General features: G+C 39.5%; 1 protein-coding gene across 11 annotated transcripts in view; it reads left to right on the top strand.

Moving 5' to 3' along the window:
* RBFOX1 (RNA binding fox-1 homolog 1) overlaps positions 1-25,822 on the top strand; it is a 2,175,109-nt gene that overhangs the window by 2,047,904 nt on the left and 101,383 nt on the right. For all 11 annotated transcript variants that reach the window (XM_027117455.1, XM_027117451.1, XM_027117457.1 and 8 more), the window contains exons 10-13: positions 2,985-3,038; positions 9,833-9,925; positions 11,669-11,729; positions 21,660-21,713. In XM_027117455.1, the coding sequence (XP_026973256.1) occupies positions 2,985-3,038; positions 9,833-9,925; positions 11,669-11,729; positions 21,660-21,713 (262 nt within the window). The remainder of the gene's footprint in view (positions 1-2,984; positions 3,039-9,832; positions 9,926-11,668; positions 11,730-21,659; positions 21,714-25,822) is intronic.

Genomic DNA, 25,822 nt, shown 5'->3' with positions numbered 1-25,822 from the left:
TAGAGATGTTTTCGGACATGGCATGTTGCCTTCTATTCTGCATCCAAAACATGAAGCCGACCCTAAGAAAACTGGGATGATGCCTTTTCTTAGCCTCCATGCACACTCTTTGAACTAAGCTTTACTTTCATGTTTTATACTGTATCCATTGAACACTTTTCAGAGGTTTTCAGAGAAATATTATTTGATCTGAGAATATCAAAAAATGGGTGGTACCTATTTGCCCAAGTGTGTGCCTGTAAGCTCCTGGATTTTATCCTTGACACAGCTATTGAAACACCTCGCCTGGATTCTGAGATGTTGTTGAACACGGCTGAATGTCGGTGTTGAGCAAACAAATCCTAGTTATGTCTGCGAATGAGTTGTGTCTATTTAAATTGAAAATGTGCCAGCTGTGTTTACATCATTAGTACCAAACTTCCCAATTAAACTGTTGATACTATAAATATAGTACACAACTGCCTTAGGAAGGGGGCTTACATCAGCATTCTTCTTATGGCTTGTTTCACTGGCTTTGAGGATCTTCCACCCAGTGGCAACTGCCAAAGAGGCAAACACTGGGGGCCGTTTCAGGGCATATGGTGCCATTGTTCCATTCAGGGAATGACACATGTGAAGATTACCTTTTCATTGGTTCTGTCTCAACCAGATCTTACTTTAAAGGAAGTGTTTTTGTGTTGACTGCTTAGAGAATGTTCCATGGATGACATTTGCTTCGTGGTTTTAGAGGAAGTCCTTTTCAAGCTTCTCTATCCATAAATATGTGTGCTTCCAGCCTCTTAGGCCTGAAATAAATATGATAGCATCTGTCTGGACTGAATATTCTAAGGAGGTTATATCAGAATTATGGCTTCTGAGGAGTTCACAAAGCTGGAGGACTTTTTAACTATGAAATTCACTTCACCTTTCAATGGCAAATCCTGCATTTCCCAAATCTGAAAATTATCTTCTATTTTTAACGATTTTCTCTGCCCAAATCAAGGGCATGGAAAATGCAGTAGAAGAATCTTCTCTTGACCAAAAGAATAGTTTAGTGTCCACAAATTACAGGGTGAGTTAGCTGCGTGTTTCTTGGTATTTCCATACGGCATGCTAGAGATGTAGACCTTCCATCTTCTCTCCTGGTTGAGCCTTCTCTTCTTGATTTCTTCCTATCCTTCTACTTCTCTCTGAAGTAGAGAAGCACTTCTGCTCCACAAGAAGAATTCAAGTCTGTAATCTACTGGATGGGTACATATCCTGAGGGATGGGCACATTTCTGTGACCCAAGATGACATAGCTTTGGGTTTCTTTTTCTCATAGTCAAAACTACTCTCATGTCAAGATTTTGAGCTATTTATATTCGACTGGAGCATACATATGTTTTTCTGTCTTTCTGAGTAATGTAGATTTATTTGTACATTCCAGAGGATAGCCTCTGTATATTCCAAATTTTTTTGTTTCTTTTTTTTTTTTTTTTTTTTTTGAATTTCAGTAAGACCTTTTTGACACTTACTCTCTGGGCCTCCCAGTATTCTGTGAGTGGTGCACATGGGTCAGTCAAGCTGCCCCTAATTCTCTGTATCTAATTGTTCCCTTTCTCTCCTGGCCCTCCCTCCCCATGGCTCCATCCTCTGCTACACAAAGGCTGCTTAAGGCTTTCCACCCAGTGGAGAGAGACAGAATACAGAATCTCCTAGGGTTATAAAAGATGTAATAAAAATTCAGGCTGCAAAAGCAAATGGAATAATAGGAAGGCTCAAAATCAGGGAAAAAGAGGATGGAAATTTTACTTTATGTTGTTCTGTTTGTTTTTTAATCACTGAAACAGGCATTTGCTCTCATTCTGCGTCAGGGTAAAATTTCTATCTGATTTTCCCCCGGGCCTTGTCACACACTTTTGCGCTACTGTCTCCCACCTGTACTCATGTAGAACAGACCACACTCAAAAAATGCCCATTCGGCTTCATGCGATCTAAGAAAACAGAAAGGATTCCAGCATCAGGGAAAAGGATTTTGAATTATCAAATGCTTTTGGAGCGGGGTCCATGTTCCCATTTTTTAAGTGTGAATTACAGACTGATGTGCATGTGTCACTAGGACTACTAGGGTAGTCTGTTACTAGTCATAGTAAGTTACAAAATACAAGACACAATATCAGAAATTTTAATTTCAGATAACAAATATTTTATTAAGTATAAGTATGTCCCAAGTATTGTGTGGGGTACACTTATCCTGAAAAATCTGACATTTAAATTTAACTAAGCATCTGTATTTTATCAGGCTACCTAATGTATTTGTCATCTGAAACTTTGTTTCTAGATTTGAATATGTTGAGTTTCTTCCACTTTTTAGAAAGCCTATTCACGCTAATTGTCTAAAATCTGTTTGTTTAACAACAAGGAGAATCGTCTTGAAAGAAGTACATTTCAGCCTGAGGATAGACCACAACTGTGCTGGTTTCTTGCTTGTGACGGGTGTCTGTGTAGTGGATCTTCCTTTTATCTTTACTTCTCTCGTATGGCCTGGCTGCTCCTGGCTTTTGCAGAGCCAAGGTCCAAAATCCTCAACATCCCATTCTAGTCGGATATTTTACTGTCAAAATCCCACTTTACCAAGCGGGCTTTGCCCAGTGGCTAGTGACGTACCCTAGAAGAGCCCTTGTATATACTAGCTGTTTTTAATCTTTGCTGCTCAGTGCCTGGGAAGGCAATCACTCACATATCAAGAAAGAAAAGTAGAATTAACCTCTCGGTTACATACTTGGTACTGGGCCCCTATTCTGATAGCTTATATGGTGGGATATGCCATAATTTGGAAATAATACATGCGGTTGTATTTTCTCTTGGTTCAAGTGCATCGTTTAATGAAAGAACAACAGAAAATGTATATCCTTGACATTAAAAGAGAAAACAGATTCTGAGTTGGGGCACAATTACCCATGCGCATAATATGATTCAGTGTGTTTCTCTTCTTGCTTATAAAATATTTCTATTTCTTTGCAGCAATTTGGTAAAATCTTAGATGTTGAAATTATTTTTAATGAGCGAGGCTCAAAGGTAAGCAACTTCATTCACTTTAGAATTGTTTAGCTTATGTTGAAATGCTTGTTATGAATATGGGGAAACAACTGCACTGTTTTAATCAGTACGTTGTGAAAATACACTTCCGTGGGAATTCCTTCAGGGACCACCTCCCGTTTCCAAAATGGTGGGGACTACATTGGATTCAGTTTAAAATGTATGAGGGGGTAATTTTAAATCGCTGTTTTATATATATCTGTAGATGTCTATATATCAATTTTCCAGAGGAAAACTACCCATGCTTAAAAAAATAATGTTGTTGCTACATTTTTGTTTTTCAGTGATAATTATGTTCTTTATATTAAAAAGTGAGTTGATAGTCTCATGAGCAGGTAAATATGTGATTATTCTGTATTAATAAAGTGCAGTTCTTTTCCTGGGTTGTAGGGGAGAAAATCTAATATACACCAACCTTTTGAATAAAACTTGATCCATTAGTCTGTGTACCCACCCACATTTTGCAATTTGCCATTGCTTTTAGTTAGCTTTTTTTTTTTTTTTTTTCCTGGGAAACCAATTTTTAAGTAGATTTTCTTAGAGGTAACAGTGTTAGTAAAAATCAGAGGTTATGTGGTCAAACTCCAGCAACTTCAAAATGGAAATAGGTTGGTAGGAAAAAAAAAGCCCAACTCTTCCAAAACATCTTCTGTATCAGTGGTCATCTAAGAGCAGTATCCAGATGGGCAGCATCAGCACGACCTGGGAATTTAGAAATGCAGATTCTCAGGGTCCAACCCAGACCTTATTGAATCAGGTCCTCAGAAATTGGAGCCCAGCAATCTGTGTTTTAACAAACCTACCAGGGCTGTGGTGAAACTGATAAACCCTGTGTCTTCCTGTTTTTGACACACGCCCTCGCTTCCTTTGAATGCAAACTAGCCCTTCGCCCCCTGGGGCTTCGAGGTTGCTAAAGCATCCTCCTTCTACCTGTATCGACGGAAAATGCAAGAGAGCCATCAGAATCTCCCCGGAGGAAAGCAGTGCATTTGGCAGAGCAGCCGCAGATACTGTGGTAACAGGGAAGGATGCTGCAAAAGACTTGGATATTGACATCAGGAACTAGAAAGGGAACACGTTCAATAACTCTGCCTGGTTTCCGGTCTGCCAGGAATGTTCAGCTGCCTTCAACATCCCCAGACTGTGAAAGTGGGGATGGAGAGAAGTTGATTACCAAGCACAGAGAGATCCCGGGTTCAGCCCCAGAGCTTTTCGTACACAGGCAATTTGGGACAAGCCAGCATCCAGGAGGGTTACTAAAAAGAACAGGTTTTACCTGAGGGGGCAAGAGCCAGTCTCCTGGGTATAGTAACCATTTCGTCCCCACAAAGCAATCCTTTATTATTCCTTGGACAGTCTGTACCCTCTTCATCCTAAATAGGTTTAGTATTAACCTAATAGGATAATGCTGATTGAATTGAAGAAAGAAAATGCCAGTATTCTCTTTTCCACAGTCAAAATGGTGGTGTGATATTCCAGATGAGTGTAAAAAAAAAAAAAGAAAAATCAATTCATTATACTCTCTGGTTTTGCTACTTTAGGGAGCTCATCATTGTGTAATTTCAGATGTTTTACAGTCATCCTTGTAATATGTCAGTAGTTTGACCTCCAGGCTGGGGGAAAAATAAGCTAACTCTCTTTCTGCTGTGGTATGAAAAGCATTACAGGTACTATTTCTATATGTGCAAAGTCAAGTGCATTAAGAGAAAAATGTGCCTGATCCTTTTCACTCAGGACTGATGTATTCTGGGCAAAGTTATAGAAGATGTTGGCCAACTTTCTTCTAATCCTGCGTCCTAGCACTGCTGCCTTTAAAGGTGTTTTTTTTTTTAAATTTATATTCCATGTGTACTTTGTTTTGTAACTTTTGCAAGTTGGAGGAAACTAATTTTTTTCGAGAGCTGTTTAAGGACATTAGAAGAATATCATTTGCTATTTTGAAAGGACAATGGTGGTGCTATTTTTAAGACTTCTTCCCTCGTTCTCGTGATTAGCCTGTCTCTAGGGCTTTAGGAATAAGACCATTTAAATTTGCTGCATCGAGAGATTGATTTTGTGAAGCTGTGAAGCCTTTTTTTTTTTTTTTTTTGATTAAGAACCATCAAAAATAGCCTCTCTCAGTGGGTTTGCTCCCTCTGAAAGAACTGGTCTTGCAGGTGTGGGAGCTGACTGGTACCACTGGAATGTCATGGAGACAGTCCAGTTGGGAACTGCTGAATGAAGGAAACAGCTCACACGGGGATATCCTTCTTTCGTACTTGACGTTATCCTTTACGGGAAAAGGTCTTATTTAAAGGAACATTTCCACTTTAATGGTCGAGAAACCTGAACTGTTGGTATGACCTGATTTTCATCCTTTGGTATTGGAGAAGTAGCCAGGAAATACAGGAGAGCTTACAAGCTAGGAGCTGACCTTCTGGCCGTCGTCTTTGGGGACCATCCCAAGACAGCCACTCAATGCTCAATGAGGGAGGCTCATTGTGGGTGTTTGGTGTGTGTGTGTGTGTGTGTGCGCGTGTGCCTGTGCATATACACCTATATACACACAAGCAGTATCTGTATCATCCTGGGGATGTATAATGTACAAGTTCATGTATAGAAGGATAGCAAGTAAACAAGGAAATCACTTTCAGAAAAGATCTGCCAGACTTGGAAAATGGAATGAGATAGCATTTCAGGGTGAGAGATACTATCATTCATTTTTCCTTTTTGGAGATTTTAAGATGTTGTGTTTACCTCTGAAACATTTTATTTGGGGGGTGCAGCCAGAGATAGCTTTTTCATAGACTAGGAAATGCAGTCTGCTCTTTGATTCAGTGATGTCTATAGTATTGGTTGCATTCCAGTACAAGGTTGGGGAATCGGACATGAGCGAGACAGAAGTGCTTCCTGTTCTCACAGACCTTCCAGAGTAGCCTGAGAGACGGATCCTTAAGACAAACAGATGCAACAGAGTTTGCTGTGTTCTCAGCGAAAAGGCTGCTGAGACTCCAAGCAGGCAGACCAATCTTGTTGGAAGCTGGGAGGGTTTCTGGGAGAAGTGGCATTTAAGCTGCGAGAAAAAGATGAGTCAGGGTTTCCCAGGGAAGGGAAGGAGGGAAGATGGTCTTCCAGGGAGAAGGGTCTGCGTGTGAAAAGGCGATTGGGAACAAGTGGGTCATAAAGCCCTTAGTCCCACAGGAAAATGAGCCTTCAGACCCTTTTCAACAGCTCTCCTCTTCTAGGTGATAGGAGTTCTCTGCACCAGAAACTGGTGGAATCAGATTTTCATGTAAGATGAAAAGTCAGCGCACACATCCATCCGGATACTTCAGAGCCTTTATTTCAGCTATAAAATATTGTATTTGTATTACTACAAAAAGGGAAGATATCGCCTAAATATATCCCACAAGACTAAAGTAGAAAAATAACTGGGATACAGGAAGATCAGAATTTATGTTTCACAAAAAGATTTAAAAATAAGCAAGTCACGGCTGGTCCACATTAGGGTTGCCATTATCTGCCTAGGGGTCATGCCTTCCCATCATAGGGCACAAATATCCCAGATTCTCTTCTCCTGAAGGATTGCACCTTCTCTTAGCTCCCCCTTCTCTGTTAAGGTAAACCCTGGGAAGCAGTGTCTCTCCTCCAGCACTTAGGGAGCATCTGACTCCCCCCATACAGCCCCTCCTGCACACTTGATCTTTACAGGGCTATTGCGTTGCACTCAGTTCCTTCCTGTGCTCACCAGGCCAAGTCCAGAAGGTGCTTCTTTTGATCCCCTTTTTAAGACTGAGATAAAAATATTCAAAATATTTTAAGAGTATTCTGCAAGTTACATTTTGCTTAAGACAGAATTCTGACCACGAGGCAGGTCAAAAGAAACAGCACCTGTGCTTGATGGAGAGGGTGCCTAAAAATGGCCAGCTGGTGGTCTCTGGTTATGGTGTAGCTCCCCAGATGAGAATCTGGCCATCTTCTGACCCAGGGACATCATAGCACTTCTTACCTGGGTGGGAGGTAGGATTGTCCAATGGCACACGTAGGAGAATCCCTTTGGTATTTGGGGGACTGAGTCTGGAGCAAGGTCTTCATGAACCCAGCTTTGCCAGATCTCAGCTAGGCATCTCAGCAGGTTGAAATGAGCCACTCAAAAAAAAAAAGGTTAGCAGAAAATAATGAGAGTAAAAAAAATAATAAATAGAATAAATATATTTTTCACTTTATATATAAAGTGAAAATGGAGTAGAATTCCTTTTTAGTTTATGAACTTGGGGTTCAGAATAAATTTTTATCTTCACTTTCACCTCTCCCTGACATACATGATGCAGCTTTTAGGCCAGTATGGTTTGCTCTGGGCTCAGACCACAATCACAATGACTCGATTCGTTGGGATCGTGTTAGACAGGTGGGTGGCATGTTCGACTTTCTCCTGCCTGTGTTCCTTCCAGCACTGCGGTGACACCGACTGTTAGTGCCTGTCGACAACAATGATGCCACCAAGCCCTCCATCGATAAATCACATCGGACTGTGGACTTCCTTTCCTTGCCAAGTGAAAGAATTGCCCCAGATAGAGCCGGAGTCCTAGTTTCCCTAATTACTTATTAAATGTATGGCATGGCTATGGATGCTAGAGCACTGGGCTTAGAGGTCAGGAAGAGAACATTCCTATGTGATTTTGGCTGACCCCTAGGTTTAAGATACGAATCACCAAGTCAGATAGATATTCATCTCAAAAACTCACTCCACTCCCTAAATTGCTCTATAGAAACTGGCAATGTAATATTCTACTCATTCAAAGAACTGAATCCTTCTGATAGTGCTTAGTGGTATGAGAGGCCATGGAAACCCAATTGCTGGGCCACATAGGTAACTTTTTCGGCAGATTTCTGGGTTCCACTCAGGGATTCTGATCCGATAGATATGGGTCAGGGCTCAGGAATCTGAATGTTTAATATGCTCTCCAGTTCCTTCTGATGTACAACTAAGTGTGGGACCCACTGGCTAAGAGTCAGAGCCATCAAATAGAGCGACCCCCCTCCCCCAAATTCTGTCTTTTGCCTGTTGAAGAGCTATTATTTCAAAACTAATCGGCACGTATCTTTGAGTACCAAATGTGGGCATCCTACCAGTGATGTATAGAACTAAGTAGCGTCCTTCTAAGCATGTAACCTTATTAGGTTAATCAAATAGTTCAGACCTACCCTAATCATGGACCTTCACTGTGGGAAATATGAAGAGTAATTCAGCCTAATCCCCCAAGTGAATAATTAATTTTTTTCTCTATCAGATAATTATCTAATCTAACTTGAAGACATCCACAGCTAGTTTCTTCTATGCATGAGCCCATCTTAATATTGGAAAGTTCTCTCTTAGTTAAAGCACTGGGTAACAGCTCTCTAAATACCCTGAGTTTCGGACATCCCTTTAGCAATCTAATGAGGATCTGAGAGTTAACAGCTAATGACTAGCTGTGATTTGTAATGACGGTCTATTTTATTAGTGGGACAGACTGTCCTACTGCCCCAGCTAAGCTTAAAGCTAGCATTTTTCCTTTATGTAAAGATTACTGAACACAAAGAGGAGTCCTGGCACATTGCATTATTTCACCCAGTTTACACTGTGAAGACCAGAACGAGCTGGGCATATTTGCACTGGAATTGTTTCAAACGGTTGGTGTATATTTCTGAACAAGATGTACAAATATTTTTAGGGGTTGTAAAAATAATGTGTCATATTTTCTGTACTCTTCTTAGGAACAGTGTCAGTGAAGAAAAAGGATGGATTTTTAACAATGCGATGTTTGGGGGGTTGTTTTTTGAGGCTGAAATATTAAACAAAATATGCCAGTGGTGCAGAAAAGGGTATATTTGTTATTGACCAATAAAAGTTCCCAGAGTGTTATTATAAATGACATTCTATTAAAGGAGCTTCTTTATTTTCTACCAGTTGATTTGATAAATGAATACCAGCATAATGTCTTAGGACTTTACCATATGAATACACATTTCCCTTTTGGGTTAATAAAGTAGTCGGGAAAGTTGACAAATTCCGAAGCATGTATATTATTTTCAGGGTCAGAGGGGAAGTATTAATACAAGAATGTTACTTGAACTGTTTGCATTATTAATCAATTGATGTTTATTTCTATTCATTTCATGGGATTATTTTGCTTATTAGATCAGAGTTTAAGATTTATTATAAAAAAAGGTCTTTCCTTTTTTTTAGGCTTTTAAGTTTTATTTTTTGAGACATAAAGGCTGTAGAATTGACAAATTTGAATAACCCTAAAACTGCATGGAGAAGAGTTGGTCTTAAAACCACACAGCATGACTCTGTAGGCAATGTTAGAAGATTCTGGCATTCATTGTTGAATTTTGTGCACACGTTTTCTTTTCTTTTCTTCTTAATTTGCATGTCAAGAAAGTGGTTCCCTTTTTTTCCTCGTTATTTCATTTTCTTCTCTGTGAAGACACTGTACATTTATTTTGATCTCATTTTCTTTCCGTTAGATTTCTTTTCTTCTGTAGTGACATTTAGAAAGGTATTTCTGGTATCATTCTTTGAATTCTTCAGGGGTGACAGCTAACGGGTGACAGAAAACAAAAATCTTGTTCACATTTGTCGCTTACTTATTGCACATTTTAGTACTCTTATAATTTCTCTAATTTGCATGTTACAGAACTGAAGCCAGGACAAGAAATAGAAATTAAAGCGAGAGAACGTTCCACAGTGGTCGTTGACTGAAAATAATAATCTGCATGTTGTTTTCCCTTCTCCCTCCTGCATGCAGGGATTTGGTTTCGTAACTTTCGAAAATAGTGCCGATGCGGACAGGGCGAGGGAGAAATTACACGGCACCGTGGTAGAGGGCCGTAAAATCGAGGTGCATGTCCAAAATATTTTCCTTTTCATCTTTTTGATAAGTGTCTGCTTCACGCTCATTTGTTGTTTCAGATGCATCATTGTGTCTTGTATGTGACCCTACTCCCTTCTCATTGTTTATATATATATATATTTATATATAAAAAGGAAAACTGGCCTTAATTTTTTTTAAATTTTCCTTTATTATGTTACTCTTATTACTGCTAAAAGGTGGATGGCAAAAGTGAGACAAAAGAAAGGTTAATCTGAAAGGGATTTTTAAATTATTTTATTTTTCATGTCTTATAACCAATGGGTGCAGTAGATTCCAAGCAGTGGAGAGAGTGTTGCCAAACAAAACAAAATACAGAGCAGTTTCTTTTTTTTTTTCCTTTTCTTTTTCTTTCCACTACAGGGTTGATGAGGGATCCACAGTGGTGTGCAAATTAAGCCAAATTGTGAAAGAAATGGCGTTCAAGAGAACGATTGTTTGGGAAAAAAAAAAAAAAAGTGAGAGGTTTTTGTCATGAAACCTTTCTTTTTTTTTTTGTTTTTTTGTTTTTTTAAGAAGCCAGTTTGAACTTTATATTCTTTTGATCACAAAGTGAATAACCAAACAGGATTTCCTGTTCAATATCTGGCCGTTCTTCATGAAAAAAAAAAACGCTAAAATTCCGATACTCAGAATCTGCTCTTTCTACCACTGACTCTCCCTCAAAATGACCACAGGGTAGTATTTGTTAAAACTTAAAAAAAAAAAAGAAAAAATACCAGTTAAAAATGCTTTAGTCTTTGGAGTAAGATGTTGCATATTTTGCCTTTCATTTCCTCCCACCCTCGACGATAACCCTTAGGCCCCTCACCAAACTCTCAGTAACCATGGTAACTGTATACAAACTCATGCTGGCGATGGTGGTGAATGGTAAGTGGTGAAATCCATCTGCCGTTTCACGTATTTAGTGCTGATATATCTCTATACATATATATACCACGTGAATTTTTTTGACTTGTTGTATTAAGTTTTCTTGATGCTCTATTTTTTTGGATATTGGTACGCCTGTAACTGAGTGTACGTTCTAAGCTAGCCTGGGAGGCACTGACTGGATTGAGATATGACCAGTGCACATCTTACTCAGATCGTTAACTCCATATTGTGTTAAACAATGCACCCTCTCTTTTATCCTTTTGTTAGCTGTGACTTTAAAGCTTGAATGATTTTGTTAATTCTTGCGATGTAAAAGGCTCTTGTTCCAAGTGTTGAATGCTAGATGTTGCTTCCCGATGGTTCTTCCCTCGTAAAGTGTTGCATACGGCTAAAACTTGTTTGTCCTTTTTTTGACATTTATGTTCCCTTGTACCTTGTCTCTCCCCTCTTCTATTCCACTGCATGTTCCTTCATGTGAAACTTACTTTATGTTTAAAAAATATTTATTGTTTCTGTGTTACCATGGAGTACACGCATGCTTTTCAGTCTTCAATTATGCAGTTCCTTTTAATTTGCTTTTACTGTCTCCTTATTAAACTTTTAAATGATATGACATTGCTTTATTGAAATGATTTGTTAAGTTAAAATGGTTATGAAGTAAATGTAATTATAAAAATGTATGATTTTGTTATGCACCTACTGCCTTTTATAAATTAAAATGCATTTTAGTTTTTGGTGTTTTTTTTTTTTAATAAGTAATCACAGTCATAATGCATGCAACTAATTGAACTGTGGACTGGCCCTGGAATATGTGCTTATTTGAGTTTTCTATGTACATAGGTAAATAATGCCACAGCACGTGTAATGACAAATAAAAAGACTGTCAACCCTTATACAAATGGTAAGTAGAGATTGGCCTTTTACAAGAAATTGTCTCTACCTCAGAATCTATTAAGTAATTTAACTGGGGAATCTATTTCAACAAGCCATATTTGCCTCAGCATGGCTACTGTGTCCTTGCTGCTGACCTGCTACAGTGAACCACTTGAATCAAATAAGATAAATTTCATGACAAAGGCAAATTTAGTTCTCAGGTTAAGAGTGCATGTCCTTCTTTCAGTCTCTCTGTAATAACTCCCATGTGAGTGAGATACAGTGCTTATTTAGGAATTACTTGGGTAATTTAGTTTATTGTTATTAGAGTTAGTTGAAGGAGGATGGAAGTTTTGTTTGTTTCTTTTTTCATCACCACCTCTTCACTGATCGCTAATCATCCCCAGAAGTGGGACTGCAGAATTTGGTTCTGGCTTTGAATCTTCTCTGGAGCTATTAGGCTTTTAAAGTGCCTTAGAAGGTGTCTCATGACCAGTTCCATAGTGAGAACTGGTTGCCCACCAGTGGCATTTGGGGGCAGGTGAGGGTGTTGCTGTGTATTGCAGACCCCTTCAGGACAAGGCATTTCTGCCCTTGCTCTAGAAGAAGACATCTCAAGACGCTTCATAATAAGGATTTAATATGTATGAAGAGTTATTTAAAATGTTCACACATTTTGATTCTTTAATCCTTCTCAGAAAAAATGTCTCTTAAGATATATGGGGGGAGGGAGGCTGCTGATATGCTAATCACATACTTAATTGTACCAGAATTAGAAAGAATGTAATGTAGTAAGTTAAAGTTAGAGCTTAGTGGAATATTATAGTCATTAAAATGAGTAGGATGAAGACTACAAAGGGCCTCATAATGAATTAAAAATTTTAAAATAAGAAAATTATATGTATAGCATGATTTGAATTAAGGTAGGCAGTACACCAAAATGTTAATGGTTGAATTGAATTGTGAGACTGGAAGATATTTTTTGGTTTATAGATTTTAAAAAAATAGCAATTTTATTACAGTCTTAAGGAAAAATTTGTGGAATTTTCCATTTTTAACATTTTAATTACACATGAAACATGGAAATACAGACATTAAAAAAGGAAAAGAAAGAAAGAGAGAGAGGGAGAGAGGAAGGAAGGAAGGAAGGAGGGAAGGAAAAAGGGGGGGAAGAAAAGGCTAAACTATATTTTGAATGACACTACTGCCACCTTGGTTTCCCAGCTACCTCCTCAGAAGGTACCACTATTACAGATTATTGTCTATACCTTTATTTTGCACTTTCTTGTATGTATATGTACTCAGTATATATTTATAACATTCACAGTAGTGTGTGCATTCTTTTTATGTGAACATGGTGTATATATCATTTCTAATTGGCTTTTATAAGTCATATGGAGTTCTTTCAATGTTAATACATACAGACTACATTCATTCTTTTTAGTGGTTACATAATATTCCATAAAATGAATGTATGGGTTTATTCCCACCTCACGTACTGATTGACATTTTTTTTTATATTATAAACAATACTACAAGCATTTGGTAGTTTTGTTTTTGTTTTTCTTCTTTCTTGTGCAAATGGCTACCAATTAGGCTAAGCCAGTCTGTTCTTATTTTTAAAAGGGGCAAAATTAAACAGAAATATACCCTCAATATAATAGGAGTCTAAGGAGAAAGACCAGAAGAATTATTTATTCTGCTGACCCATTTTCCCAGCTCCAACAACCCAAGACATAACCTTAAATGGTATAGAAAATTTTTGCAACAGACTTTGAATGCCCAGTGATGAAATGAAGCAAACCGCTGAGTTACATGTCATGAAGACTTTCTACTTGGGTAAAAATGATAGCTCTGCAACTTGCCAGAGCTAGTACACAATGACACCAACATGACTACTGGGCACTTTCTTTAATTATGAAGTAGCAATTGTGTGTGCGTGTGAGTGTGTGTGTGTGTGTTTGCACCACGCATGCTTTCATGCATATGCATAGATGTTCATATCTGCTGCTTATGTGAGAAAATAAAGCAAGGGAAGCCAAATATTATTCCTTAAGCCATATGTAGGCATATTTATTTTAAAGAAAGTGCTATTGATCAATGACATACCCAGGGGCTGAAAACTGGACCTGTGGGCCTTGGAGACACAATTCAAAGCCTATTTATTAATAGCGAACATCTCCGAGTGTATGGCATTATGTTAAGCATTTTAGATGCACTGGGTCCACGTGAAGTCCTGTAAAGAAGACATAGTTTTCCTGTGGTAAAGCTGTAAAATTTGAGGCTAGAGGAGATGGAGTGATTAGTGAAGGCTTTTTTTTTATTATGAAATAACAAAATCTTGTGGCCATGCCCATGTGTTACGAGTGCATCGCTTTCCCCTGTCATCTTACAGAGCTGCACTCAAGCAACCAGCTACAGGAACAGAAAGATTATTAAAGTTGCAGCCCCAAATTCCCAGTTTGGTATGTTGGCATAAACATCCCACATCCCATTCCAGGGAACCATGCATTCTTAGTTTCCAGAAATGTCATATGGGTCTCTAATCTGTGTACCCAAAAGGGGGTACTCAGGGGCTTATCCTGTCACATGGACTGAGGATGGTACCTAAGGGGTAGATGGGCAGTCGCAGTAGAACTGACTTTAAAAAAAAGGCAGATCCTAACTACATAAAGATGATTGGCTTCTATAGTGGAAATGGTGGAGAATTTTGGTATTCAAGAAAAGTAGTTTTCAAAGCTTTTTCAATCCTTAATTCATGAGTACCATCACTACAAGTAAAATTTCCCATAAAAGGCAATCCAACATAACTGAAAAGATATGGGTCCCTCTCAGATCCTTAACAAGCATGACTGTGTTAATAGAGGATATTATCACTAGAAAAAGAAAAAAAAAAGAAAACGAAAAAAGAAAGTGGTAGCTATGTGAGATGATGGATATGTTAATTAGCTGGATTGTGGCAAAAATTTTACAGTGTGTATGTATATCAAATCAACAAATGGTACACCTTCAATCCTTCAACATAGACAAACTTAGTTATCAGTTATACCTCGATAAAGCCAGGAAAAAAAAGAGAAGTGAGGACAAATAAAGTCACATGGAAATGAGAAAATTGATTGGTGAGATTCATTCATTAGCTACCTCATTCATTCTCACAAACCATCAAACTTAGGCTGCAGCAAAATTATGCATCACTAGAGTCATCAAATTTTGAGATCACCTTCCCATGGAAAAATATAGCTCTCCATGCCAGCATCACATTCATGCACTCCTTCAGTCTTGTCAGTCATCCAGCAAAACTTTAAGCAACTGCAAAGTTTTTGATGATGAATGGGACAGGACCCTAACCGCGATAAGACACAAGGTTAGGAGGCTCTGCTATAGAGGACCAAAGTTAATGAAATCATGGAGGATGTGGATTCCGTTTCCCAGGACATTTGAACTTGGCAATAAGAGAAGACTGTAGAATGACACATAGGGGTCTGGAAACCCGCCCCATCAGAAAGCTCCACAAAGAGGGAATTGGGCGGGCTACTTCTGTATTGCTGATTTTCCCTGAGGACACCAACCCTCAGAGAAGAGTTAAGCTTTACTGAGCTCATTGGAGATCAAATGCTTCCTCTGGAAAACAAGTTGAAAATCAGATTCTCAGGAACTTCTTCGATGTTGGAGAAGCATTGGTGTTGGATGTAGCTCTTTTATTTTCTCCGAGATCTTAGGAAGGTTGAAAACGGGACAAAAAGACCCAAGACTATATGGAGAGGTGGACTTCGCATCATATCTGCCTTTCACTGGCTATTGAACTGCAGGCAGGCTGTTGAAACACTCCACATAACAGCTTTCCCAAGTGGGACCTGAGAAATGGGACCTACTATATAGGGTATTTGTGATTATTATGGGAGATAAAATACTCAGAACAGTGGCAGGGGTACAAAGTCCCCTAAAAATTTATTTACACAATAATCTCAGTAATAAGTTGCCATCCTGTTCTCTTTTTTTTTTTTTCCTGTAGATAGTAAGCTGAGTTTCCTGATAGACATACTAACTTAAGGATCAAACAGTCAGATGCTAACAGAAGCTGGCTAGGTCAAATAAATAAGGAAGCAGAGAGGGTCTGAGAAACCTGTGGCCTTTTGGGACTCTCATTTTCATACTGGGAAAAGCAAAGTATGTCTCTTCTAGAGGAAAAAAACAGCACAGGGTAACAATAAAAGATTGCTGACCTTTGGCCTCCAAGCCCAGCATGTAATAGGGAGGAGACAAACTGGAGGGTTAAGTGGGGTGGTCCCTCATCACCCCCAGCAAATTGGTCCATGGGGGATTCTTAATCTAAAGTAGCTATTTCTGCTCATGTTTGAAGAGAAACAGAAATCCTGTATAGACGAAATTTAAATGTTGACAATAAATATGTGTTGCAAAACAAAAAGTTCCTGAGTGAACCAGATGCAATGTGCAACTGACTTTTCATTTTGGGCATTGCCGTCTGCACCATTTCAAACGCCAGATCCCTGGCATCCTCAGGTCATGTCTTTAGAAAACCTGGGTATGCAGTTTGGGAAACCCCAGACATTTTTTTTTTTTAACATCTATTGGAGTAAAATTGCTTTTCAATGTTGTGTTAGTTTCTGCTGTATAACAAAGTGAATCAGCTATATGCATAGGTATATCCCCATATCCTCTCCCTCTTGCATCTCCCTCCCACCCTCCCTATCCCACCCCTCTACGTGGTCGCAAAGCACCGAGCTGATCTCCCTGTGCTATGCGGCTGCTTCCCACTAGCTATTTTACATTTGGTAGTGTATGTATGTCCATGCCACTCTCTCACTTCGTCCCAATTTACCCTTCCCCTTCCCCGTGTCCTCAAGTCCATTCTCTATGTCTGTGTCTTTATTCCTGTCCCGCCCCTGGGTTCATCAGAACCATTTTTTTTTTTTTTTAGATTCCATATATATGTGTCAGCATATGGTATTTGTTTTTCTCTTTCTGACTTACTGCACTCTGTATGACAGACTCTATGTCCATCCACCTCACTACTCAATTTTGTTCCTTTTTATGGCTGAGTAATATTCCATTGTATATATGTGCCACATCTTCTTTATCCATTCATCAGTCTTTGGGCACTTAGGTTGCTGCCATGTCCTGGCTATTGTAAATAGTGCTACAACGAACATTGTGGTACATAACTCTTTTTGAATTATGGTAACCCCGGACATTTAAGGGTGATTTCTTGAATGTGTTCCTTCGATACCCAACTCCGCAAAGCCCTAGAGAAGGCACACGCAGAGTTTTTTGTGTGCACATTCAGACCTGTCTTTTAACACCTAATACAGCCATAGTTAACACTGGGGACCTCGGCCAGTGTTTCTGCAGAAGGCTGGCAGATGACCTTTGAGAAGCTAAATTTTAGGAGGGGAACACTGATGTGGATGCAGCCCCTTGAGGCCAGGCCGCAGAGGGATCTCTCTAAACAGCTCCTATGTGTAATATGGAGTGAGACAGCCACATGTCTGGTCTCTGCTCCATTGCCTTGTTGTATGGGGGCCCTGGGAGCTGGGAGCGGTGGGCTTTGTCAGCTGTTCTCCCTTTGTTGTAAGCTTCATTGTTCAGTTTAATGTCCTTGATCAAAATCTCTGAATTTGCAAGGCCTGGGGACATACACAAACTGCCTGAGAAATTAAAACTGGGATCATTTTGCCTGTCTTCCTGACAGTGCAGGCTCCTGTGTCCAGCAAGGTGATCCCAAGGGTCCCTTCCAGGTACTAGAAGGAGTCACAGGGACTAGGAGGCCATTTGCATGTGATTTGCATGCATTTACATAAGCCTGCAAGATCCCTGTTAAGTCTGAGCAGAGGTGATTTTCAAGGGCTGGATTCTTATTGCCTTTCCCTTGAAGACAGTCACCCCTAACAGGGCCCTTTTTTATTAGGTGTATATAGGGAAGCAGGTCATTGACGGTAGGAAGGAGATCCTAGCTAAAAAGGAATGAGTCCATTAAAAAAAAGCTCTTTATTCTTTCAGTTCCTTTAGAGCAAAACTAAGTAAATATATGGAGCACTGACTATTTGCCAAACAGCTTTAGATGTTGGGAATTCACATCGGACAGCAGTCAGTCCCGCTCACGTCACCATTAATTTTAATGAAGGAGAAAGTTTATAAAAACAATTAAGAACAAACAACAAAAGAAAAAAGATAAATCCAGACGGTGTTAACCGCTATGCAGAAAACAAAACTGGGAATTGAATCAGAGGACAGCCGTAAGAGTAGGGAAGGAAGAGGCATTAAACAGCCTGCCCTGGGGAGACATTGGAGACCTAAATAATATCAGGTCAACTTTTGAGGAATGAGCAGAGTTCTCCAAGCAGAGCGAGCAGTGGATACAACCCAGAATGGTCTAGATTGGTCTAGAAGGATCTTAAGTTGTTTTGAAAAGATGAAAAAGGCCAGTGTCACCACAGTTTGGAGAAAAGGGAACAGTGGTACAAAACAAATGGACCGGGGTTAGATTGTGTGGGCTTGTAGGCCAAGGTAAAGAATTTGTGTTCTAGGGCTTCCCTGGTGACGCAGTGGTTGAGAATCCACCTGCCAAGGCAGGGGACACGGGTTCAATCCCTGGTCCGGGAAGATCCCATGTGCCACGGAGCAACTAAGCCTGTGAGCCACAACTACTGAGCCCACATGCTGCAACTACTGAAGCCTGCATGCCTAGAGCCCATGCTCCGCAACAGGAGAGGCCACCACAATGAGAAGCCCATGCACCTCAATGAAGAGTAGCCCCTTCGCCGCAACTAGAGAGAGCCCACGCGTAGCAACAAAGACCCAACACAGGCAAAAATAAATAAATTTAATAAATAAATAAATAAATAAAGAATTTGTGTTCTAAGTGCAGCAGGAAGCTATTGAGTTCTGAGTAGCAGGATGACATATCTGATTTACTTTTAAAAATTGGTTTGACCACTAGGAAAAGAGGAAGCGAAGATGGTGAGAGTTAGGACTTTGTTGCCGTGGACTTGTCCAGCTAAGAAATATAAATGTCTTGGGCTGGGATGGTGGCATTGGTGAGGGAGGGAAGTGGAGAGAGTGGAAACATCTTTTCAAAGTCTAACAAACAGGATTTTCTAATGGATGGTACACGGGATATGAGGGTAAGGGAAGCATCAAGGCATTATTTATCAAGAATTTTGTTTTGAGGAACCAAGTGGATGGAGATGCCATTTGCTGAAGGGGGGAAGACTTGGTGAGGAATCTGCTTCAGGGGAGGAGGGAGATGAGAAGTTGAATTTTCATGCCTGTGGTGTGGTTCAGAAAAGCCTTTATTTTTCCTACAGTGGGAATAGAGCAGCCTTATTTAGGAGAAAAGACCAGTGATGGGAAGAAGGGAAAACCTGCACTGATGTTCCCATGACTACCTGAGCAGTCTCATTTCATTTTGCTGCTCACAGATCCCAGCTGACTTATTGTAGAGGAGACCTTATCAATTGGCTCTCTCAGTTAATACTTGCAAATGTGAGATGGCATAGATCTTCTGAGGAGGGAGAGTATCATTTTGTTTCTATTATGTTTATATTGAATGGAAGTTTTCCATGGGGAGACTTGGTAAACTGGTAGATCATTGGTAGGTAGTTAGAAAGTGGCATTAAGTAGCATGCCCTAAGAAGACATCAGGTCAGCTTTGTCAAGAGCTGAGAGATTGATTGATTAGTCAAAAGATAAATAGATAATAAAGAAAGAGAGAGTAATGATAGAGATGGTTGGATGGATGGATGATAGATATAGATAGATAGATAGATAGATAGATAGATACATAGAGTTTTCTTAGCCCAAGGAAATGAGGAAGGTAAATGTAGATGAAAGAAACATGATTTCTAGACAGCCTTAGACACCTCTGAGAAATCTGTTTCTTTGAGAAAAATGAAAGACTGAGAAATCTGTTTCTTTGAAAAAAATGAAAGACTGTTGGCCTAACTTACAATCTTTGAGAGTTACATCAAAGTTGATCAATGGTTCCACGTTCAGTGAATGGTGTGTCCCAGCCTCGTGTGCAAAAGGAATTATTTAAGGGAGTTAATAAGAATACATAAAAGAAACAATGGTTTCAAAACGACCCTGTCTTCACTACCAGTAAAAGGTAGGGGCATAAGCAGGATGTAAGATGGAGGACAGAGGGAAGAAGAAGGGTAATAAATTCATAACTTAATTATTCACTTAATATGGCTACGTAAAGATTTCTTTCACAAACTCTAGATTTCTGTGAAAAACTAGCAAGAGAAAATTAAATATGTCCAGATAACCCTGAAGCTTTATTTGCAGCCAGTTTGCTCTATTTTCTCTTTGATTCCAAATGACTTAAAATGTGGACATGTCCTCAGAAATTGAGCATTTTCTTTTTTAGGAAGCAGTGAATTTCAGTTGGTCAAATTGAAGTCATTTTCCATATTTATAAAGCACATATTCTGAAATGATTGGGGTAATTTTTATTTTTTTACCACTGTAGGAATTTCTATAAGATAAGATGTGTTTAATATAGGCGAGGAAGGTGACAATATGGAGTTTCAGAAGCCCCTGGGACAATACATCTCAGAATTTCATGTCTCGTTCTCTGGGTCTAAAATTGCAGCTAGGATTTTCCCATTAATATGCCTGCCAAGTAATCCAAGGATAACCCTTTGGAAAACCCTATCCTAAGATCACCCTGGGTGCTGTAAACCAGCTAGTTTATTCAAATTGGAACGGAAAGTTTCTAGAAACAAAACATTCTTGGAAAGTTCTAGAAAGTTCTTAGGTCCATCCAGGGGCCAATCTATTGCAACATAGTGCCTCTGTCTTCCTTAGTGGATCAGTAGATTGCGGTCACCTCTCAGCTGTTCTTCCAGGCTCATCACTTAGACCAGGCAATAGGATGGCACACCCTCTCCCTCTGGGAAGAGCTCAGAGAGTACTTGTCACAAATACCTTCTCTCACATCACAACTCTCACCATTGCCTTTTCTCAGGAGCATTTAGTAGAGGACCTCTGATGTTTGACCTTCACCTCAAAGACACAAGGTTTCCCACACCTGTCTAGTGTCTTTTGGCAAGTCTGTAATAGATGCTTTTATAAAAGACTTACCAGCAGGAGCAGGAAATGATCACCAAACCCTAAAACATGATCATTTTTTGAGGTTGTTCCCTAAATAGTGCCCAGTGGGTGTGTAATGAGGGTAGCTTGATTTGCAAATATTCTTGTTTGCTCTTTTCTTGAGTAAAAGTTTCTAAAGGGCCAGGATTCATTTTACAGAAAACGCACCATGTGGAACGTTTGGAACATTACAGGATTCTGTTAATCCTATATACAGGTTATTTGAAAGTTACCTTAGATATCACATGCTTATTAAGAATTTTTATGGTTCTTGAATTCTTTGAAATGTATTCCACACAATCTCTAGTGGATAAATGTCATTTTCTTTGGGATTTAAAAAGCACTTTGGAGTTCTGTAGAGTCTCTGGGTCACAATTAGGAATGACGATTTTCAGAATATGTTTCTGCAAAGAATTCTGTTCATCTTCCAAAACTTTGCAAACTTAATACAAAGGGATGTATTACAAAGGGATGAACTTAATACAAAGGAATATCTAGCAGTGATCCATGAAAGAAGACCAAAAAATTTAAATTATTATAGGGGCTCTAGAAAATATTGATATGGGATGAAATGAATTATCACATCCTTTTCAAAAGGTTCATCTGTGGCTGGTCAGTAGTTTCCATGCTATTAACTTGTATTGGCAGAAAACCAAAAAAGGGCCTAAATCTATTTTTCCTATGTATAGTTTTCAAGTATTCTTTATGCCTGCCCAAACTATACATCCTCTTAATTTTAAAATTAAAAAGAAATACACCAACCCATTTGACTTGTAGTTAATTTGCAATGATAGGAGTTGTTGAATCAAATGTGATGATAACATTTTTGTGTATTTGTTTTAAGGCTGGAAATTGAATCCAGTTGTGGGTGCAGTGTACAGTCCCGAATTCTATGCAGGTAAAGAGTTTTCTCTTTGCATGATGTCTTCTTGGTCTTTTCTAAATGTGCTTTGCCTGCCCATAAAGAATGGGTTTATAAAATAATCTGAACTGATAAATTCCTATCCTAGCAAGTTTTGAATGATTTTTTTTTAAGGCAAAACCAAAAGTGTTTAAAAGCTTTTAAAAAAATAAAGGGGAATCATGTAAGTTACATTGTGGCATAAGCATGGAGCCGCGGCTCCTTGTGACATTTCACACTGATTTTGCCTCAAAAAAAGCACTGAGATTTTGTTCAAGAGGTTTGAACAAATGGACAGCTGCTCATGCCTGTTTTCTTTCAATGTGCCTGAACGTGTTTTTCAGCCATACGTTTCCATTTGGAATTGCATTTTTTATTCCCTTGGCAAAGCAGAGAGTTGGCTTAATTATCCCAATAATGTGCCAGTGTTTTGGAATTGCAAAGAGAAGGATTATTTAGAAAACTAGGAAAGCTAAGTTGTCCTTCTTTTTCCATTAATCAATTTCCCTTAGCAATTCCCTTTCTCCCTGCTTTGCCTTCAAGGGTATATAGCTTTCTCCTCATCCCTTCCCAGCCACCCAACTGCCACTCAAATCCACTGTCCCAGAAAACTTGGTCATCAGATTTGGGGAGAGAGTAACTCAGAAGCAACAGCAGCTGAGATTTTTTGCTCAGCATAGCCTGTTACTTCTACCTGTTACTTCCCTGCTCATGAACAAGGCTGCATTGAACACCTGAGAACCTTAGTAGATTTGTCACATTGATGTTGAAAAGAAGTCTTGCTTTGATGTGGCCCTTGCTTTTTAATAAGGAGAAATCAATGACCCGTTGGTTTAGATCCACTCATTTTGTAATCTCTTGATGGTAAGTCACACCCCTTGCTTTGTCTCTTCTGAGATGCCCTACGTCAGTCATCTTCCCGAAACTAAACATTGACGCTAGTGGATGACAAAGGAACATAGGAAACTTAGCTAGCACAAAACCCAACTTGATTTTAATAGATGGTAAACCTTGGAAGGCCCAATGTGGTAGCTGAGTTCTGGATTTTAGGTAGGCAATATTTGTAGTTGTTCTTCATGTGTGAATTTTATTACAAGCCTAGGTTACGACCAGGGATTCTAATAGTGAAGTAGTTGTGTTGACTCTTATTGGGGAGGCAAGACCTAGCTATAAGGCTTTCCATGGCTATGTGGTGGGGTCCACTTCCTGAGGGGACACATAGAGTGAGGAACGTGGGCATTACTATCAGGCAGCCCAGGATGGAATCCTGGTTTCTCTACTTGCCAGCTGTGTGATTCTAGGCGAGTTACTTAACCTCTCTGTGCCTCAGCGTCTTCATCTGTTACATGGGAGATGATAGTAGTAACAAACGCACAGGTATTTATAAGAATTACATGGGTTAATATCTGAAGAGTGTTTGCTGCATAGCAGCACCATATAAATGTCAAGGAAATAGAAATAAATAAGTTAATGTTCCACCTCTCTGCCATAAGGGGAAAGTTAACTGAGAGCTGATTCTGCTGAATTCTGAGTGTACCACTAGACTAAAAGATTCTCTTTTAATTCATGAGAGGACTAGTCCTTCAGTGCTCAGCTTATCAATTCAGGGGGCACAGATATTGCTGGGATACATCTTTGTCCAAAGCTTCAGAGAAATGAAATCCCCCAAAAGGGCAAGAAGGAAGTTGGAAAGCAGCTTCTGTGTATCTGCTGGGAGTGCTGGGTGAAATGGAGTCTCTGGAATAAAGAGGTGGCAGATTCTGCGTGTGTGTGTGTGTGTGTGTGTGTGTGTCCGTCCGTCCGTGTCTGTGCACGTGCCTATATGCATGTTTTTTCTCCCCCAAAATAATGAAATCAAGAGCAAGAAGCAAGAAACCATTCAATGAGGAGGTAGGGTATGAATGTCCGAATTGTGACAGAGAGAGAGGAAAGTACATTTTTCCAGCCCTACGCAATGTAGTTGCTGGTCGCCTTTGGCTCAAGCAACCAGGAAAACACCAAATATCTACTTTCCAATGATTTCAAACCTCTGTGCATATCTGTGGGTGTGTAAGAGGCCATTAAGACAGAAGAAACAATTCAGAATGACTTAAACGTACGAGAATACATGAATCTGCATAACTTTTAGAACATTAGAGCAGCCATTCAGATAAGCCCTGGGCCCAGCCTCAAAAGTTAGATCATTGGGGCTTCCCTGGTGGCGCACTGGTTGAGAGTCCGCCTGCCGATGCAGGGGACATGGGTTTGTGCCCCGGTCCGGGAAGATCCCACATGCCGCGGAGCGGCTGGGCCCGTGAGCCATGGCCGCTGAGCCTGCGTGTCCGGAGCCTGTGCTCTGCAACGGGAGAGGCCACAGCAGTGAGAGGCCCGCGTACTGCAAAAAAAAAAAAAAAAAAAAAGATCATTGGACTATGGGGAGAAAATAAGTTGTAATAAGGGTTACTCTTGATTGAGTACTTTTATGGTCAGGCACTGTTCTAAGCACTTTACCTAAATTAATGTGTTTGAATCCTCATGGCAGTTTTCCAAATGTGGAAACTAAGGTACAAAGGGTTTGCATCACAGGGCTAAGATTTCACAGCTGGTAAAAAGCCAGCTAAAATCAAGAGCCTGTGTTCTTTGCAACCAGGTTACTTTGCTTTATTTTTTATGAATGTTAAAAGTCATCATTCTTATTGACTGTGCCCTCTGATAGTAGATCACGCTACTGCTCTCTCCAAATCAGTCAAATTAAAGAAGAGAAGTAAGATAATAATTTTGGATTATTCCAAATACCACAGTATTCAGACATATTAACTGCTTATGCCAGGGGAAGCTTTCAGGAGCCCAGACAACCAAATAATTATTTCTATGAGCTGCTTCAGTAAACTTAAATCTAAAAAAAAAGGGGGGGGGGGGGATGAGGGGGCACGGAGAAGTAAATGTTACTTGAGAAATCTGAATATTTGTGTTTGGTGTTGCCAATATCTGGGCTATCCTTGATAATCAGAGGCTTTCTCTTTTAGCCTGTATGTTTGTCTATGTAGGTAGACATAGCTCATGATATTCAGAAATGTGGGGAAGTGTTGCTGCAGATCCAACACTCCAGAACAATTCCTTTTAAATACTTGAAGACCCATAAACACTGAGAATCCTGCTAGCTTACATCTAAAATTTCAGGCACCTGTATCTGTGGAATGCATATATGCAAAATAGAGCTGTAGAACGTGTTCATTTCCATAACCAGGTATAATGCCTCATGTTATCCATTTAAATACCCATGACTAAGAATCTAGGGGGCATTTTAAATTTCCCCAACTACAAACATAGTCTGGATTTATCTTGGAATTTTGAATGTGCCCCAGAGCTGAAATGAAGACCTTGTCATTGATCTGCTGTGGGTATTTCACAGGTCAGCCCTGTATCTGCCTGACACAGAGAGCCAGCCTTATTTTATTAGTCATTTCTATATATAAGACTTGGTGTTAATGACAAAGATCACAATATTCCCATAGTATAATTATTGATTTTATGAAGCTTATGCAGAATTAACAACCCAGCCTCCAATTGTCTCTCAGAATGGGGCATGAAAAGTGCACATATTTTGTAAATTAAAATCAATATTTTCAATTTCTCCTAAAGGTAATTTTCCTAATTTAGTGGACTTTTCCCCTAACATTTATTTTCCCTTTAATTATAAAATGGCAGGTTATCGATTTTCGTCTGTAACCTCTTGACGCCCGGAGTGTGTTTTTATTGCTCACGCAGGGTGGGGGTGGGGAGAGCAGTTATACCTCTTAATGAGGATCTTTAATTACTAGCTGAACAGTATTAATTTGCTTTGATAAATTATGACATGCACTCTCCCTCACACACGTTCTAAGAGAAGCATTTAGAAAGCTGTTAGGAAAGGTCTTTCATTGGGGGTGGTTTTTCTGAACTCTCATCAAGTTTTATACCTGCAAGAACTCTTTTAAATGCTTATCCAATACCAGTTTCCAGAAGCAGATACATCTAAATCAGCATATTCCATGAACATACATAAATCTCCTCCAAAGACAAGTGGGTGTTTTCCTATAAAACTAAGCAGCAGCATTGATTATTTCCTAAGCCTAATCATCTTCAGA

The sequence above is a fragment of the Aethalodelphis obliquidens genome, unplaced genomic scaffold (assembly GCF_003676395.1).
Source record: "Aethalodelphis obliquidens isolate GAN/ISIS:26980383/991018 unplaced genomic scaffold, ASM367639v1 scaffold18, whole genome shotgun sequence".
NCBI classification, from domain to species: domain Eukaryota; kingdom Metazoa; phylum Chordata; class Mammalia; order Artiodactyla; family Delphinidae; genus Aethalodelphis; species Aethalodelphis obliquidens.
This window is presented reverse-complemented; position numbering and strand designations above follow the sequence as displayed.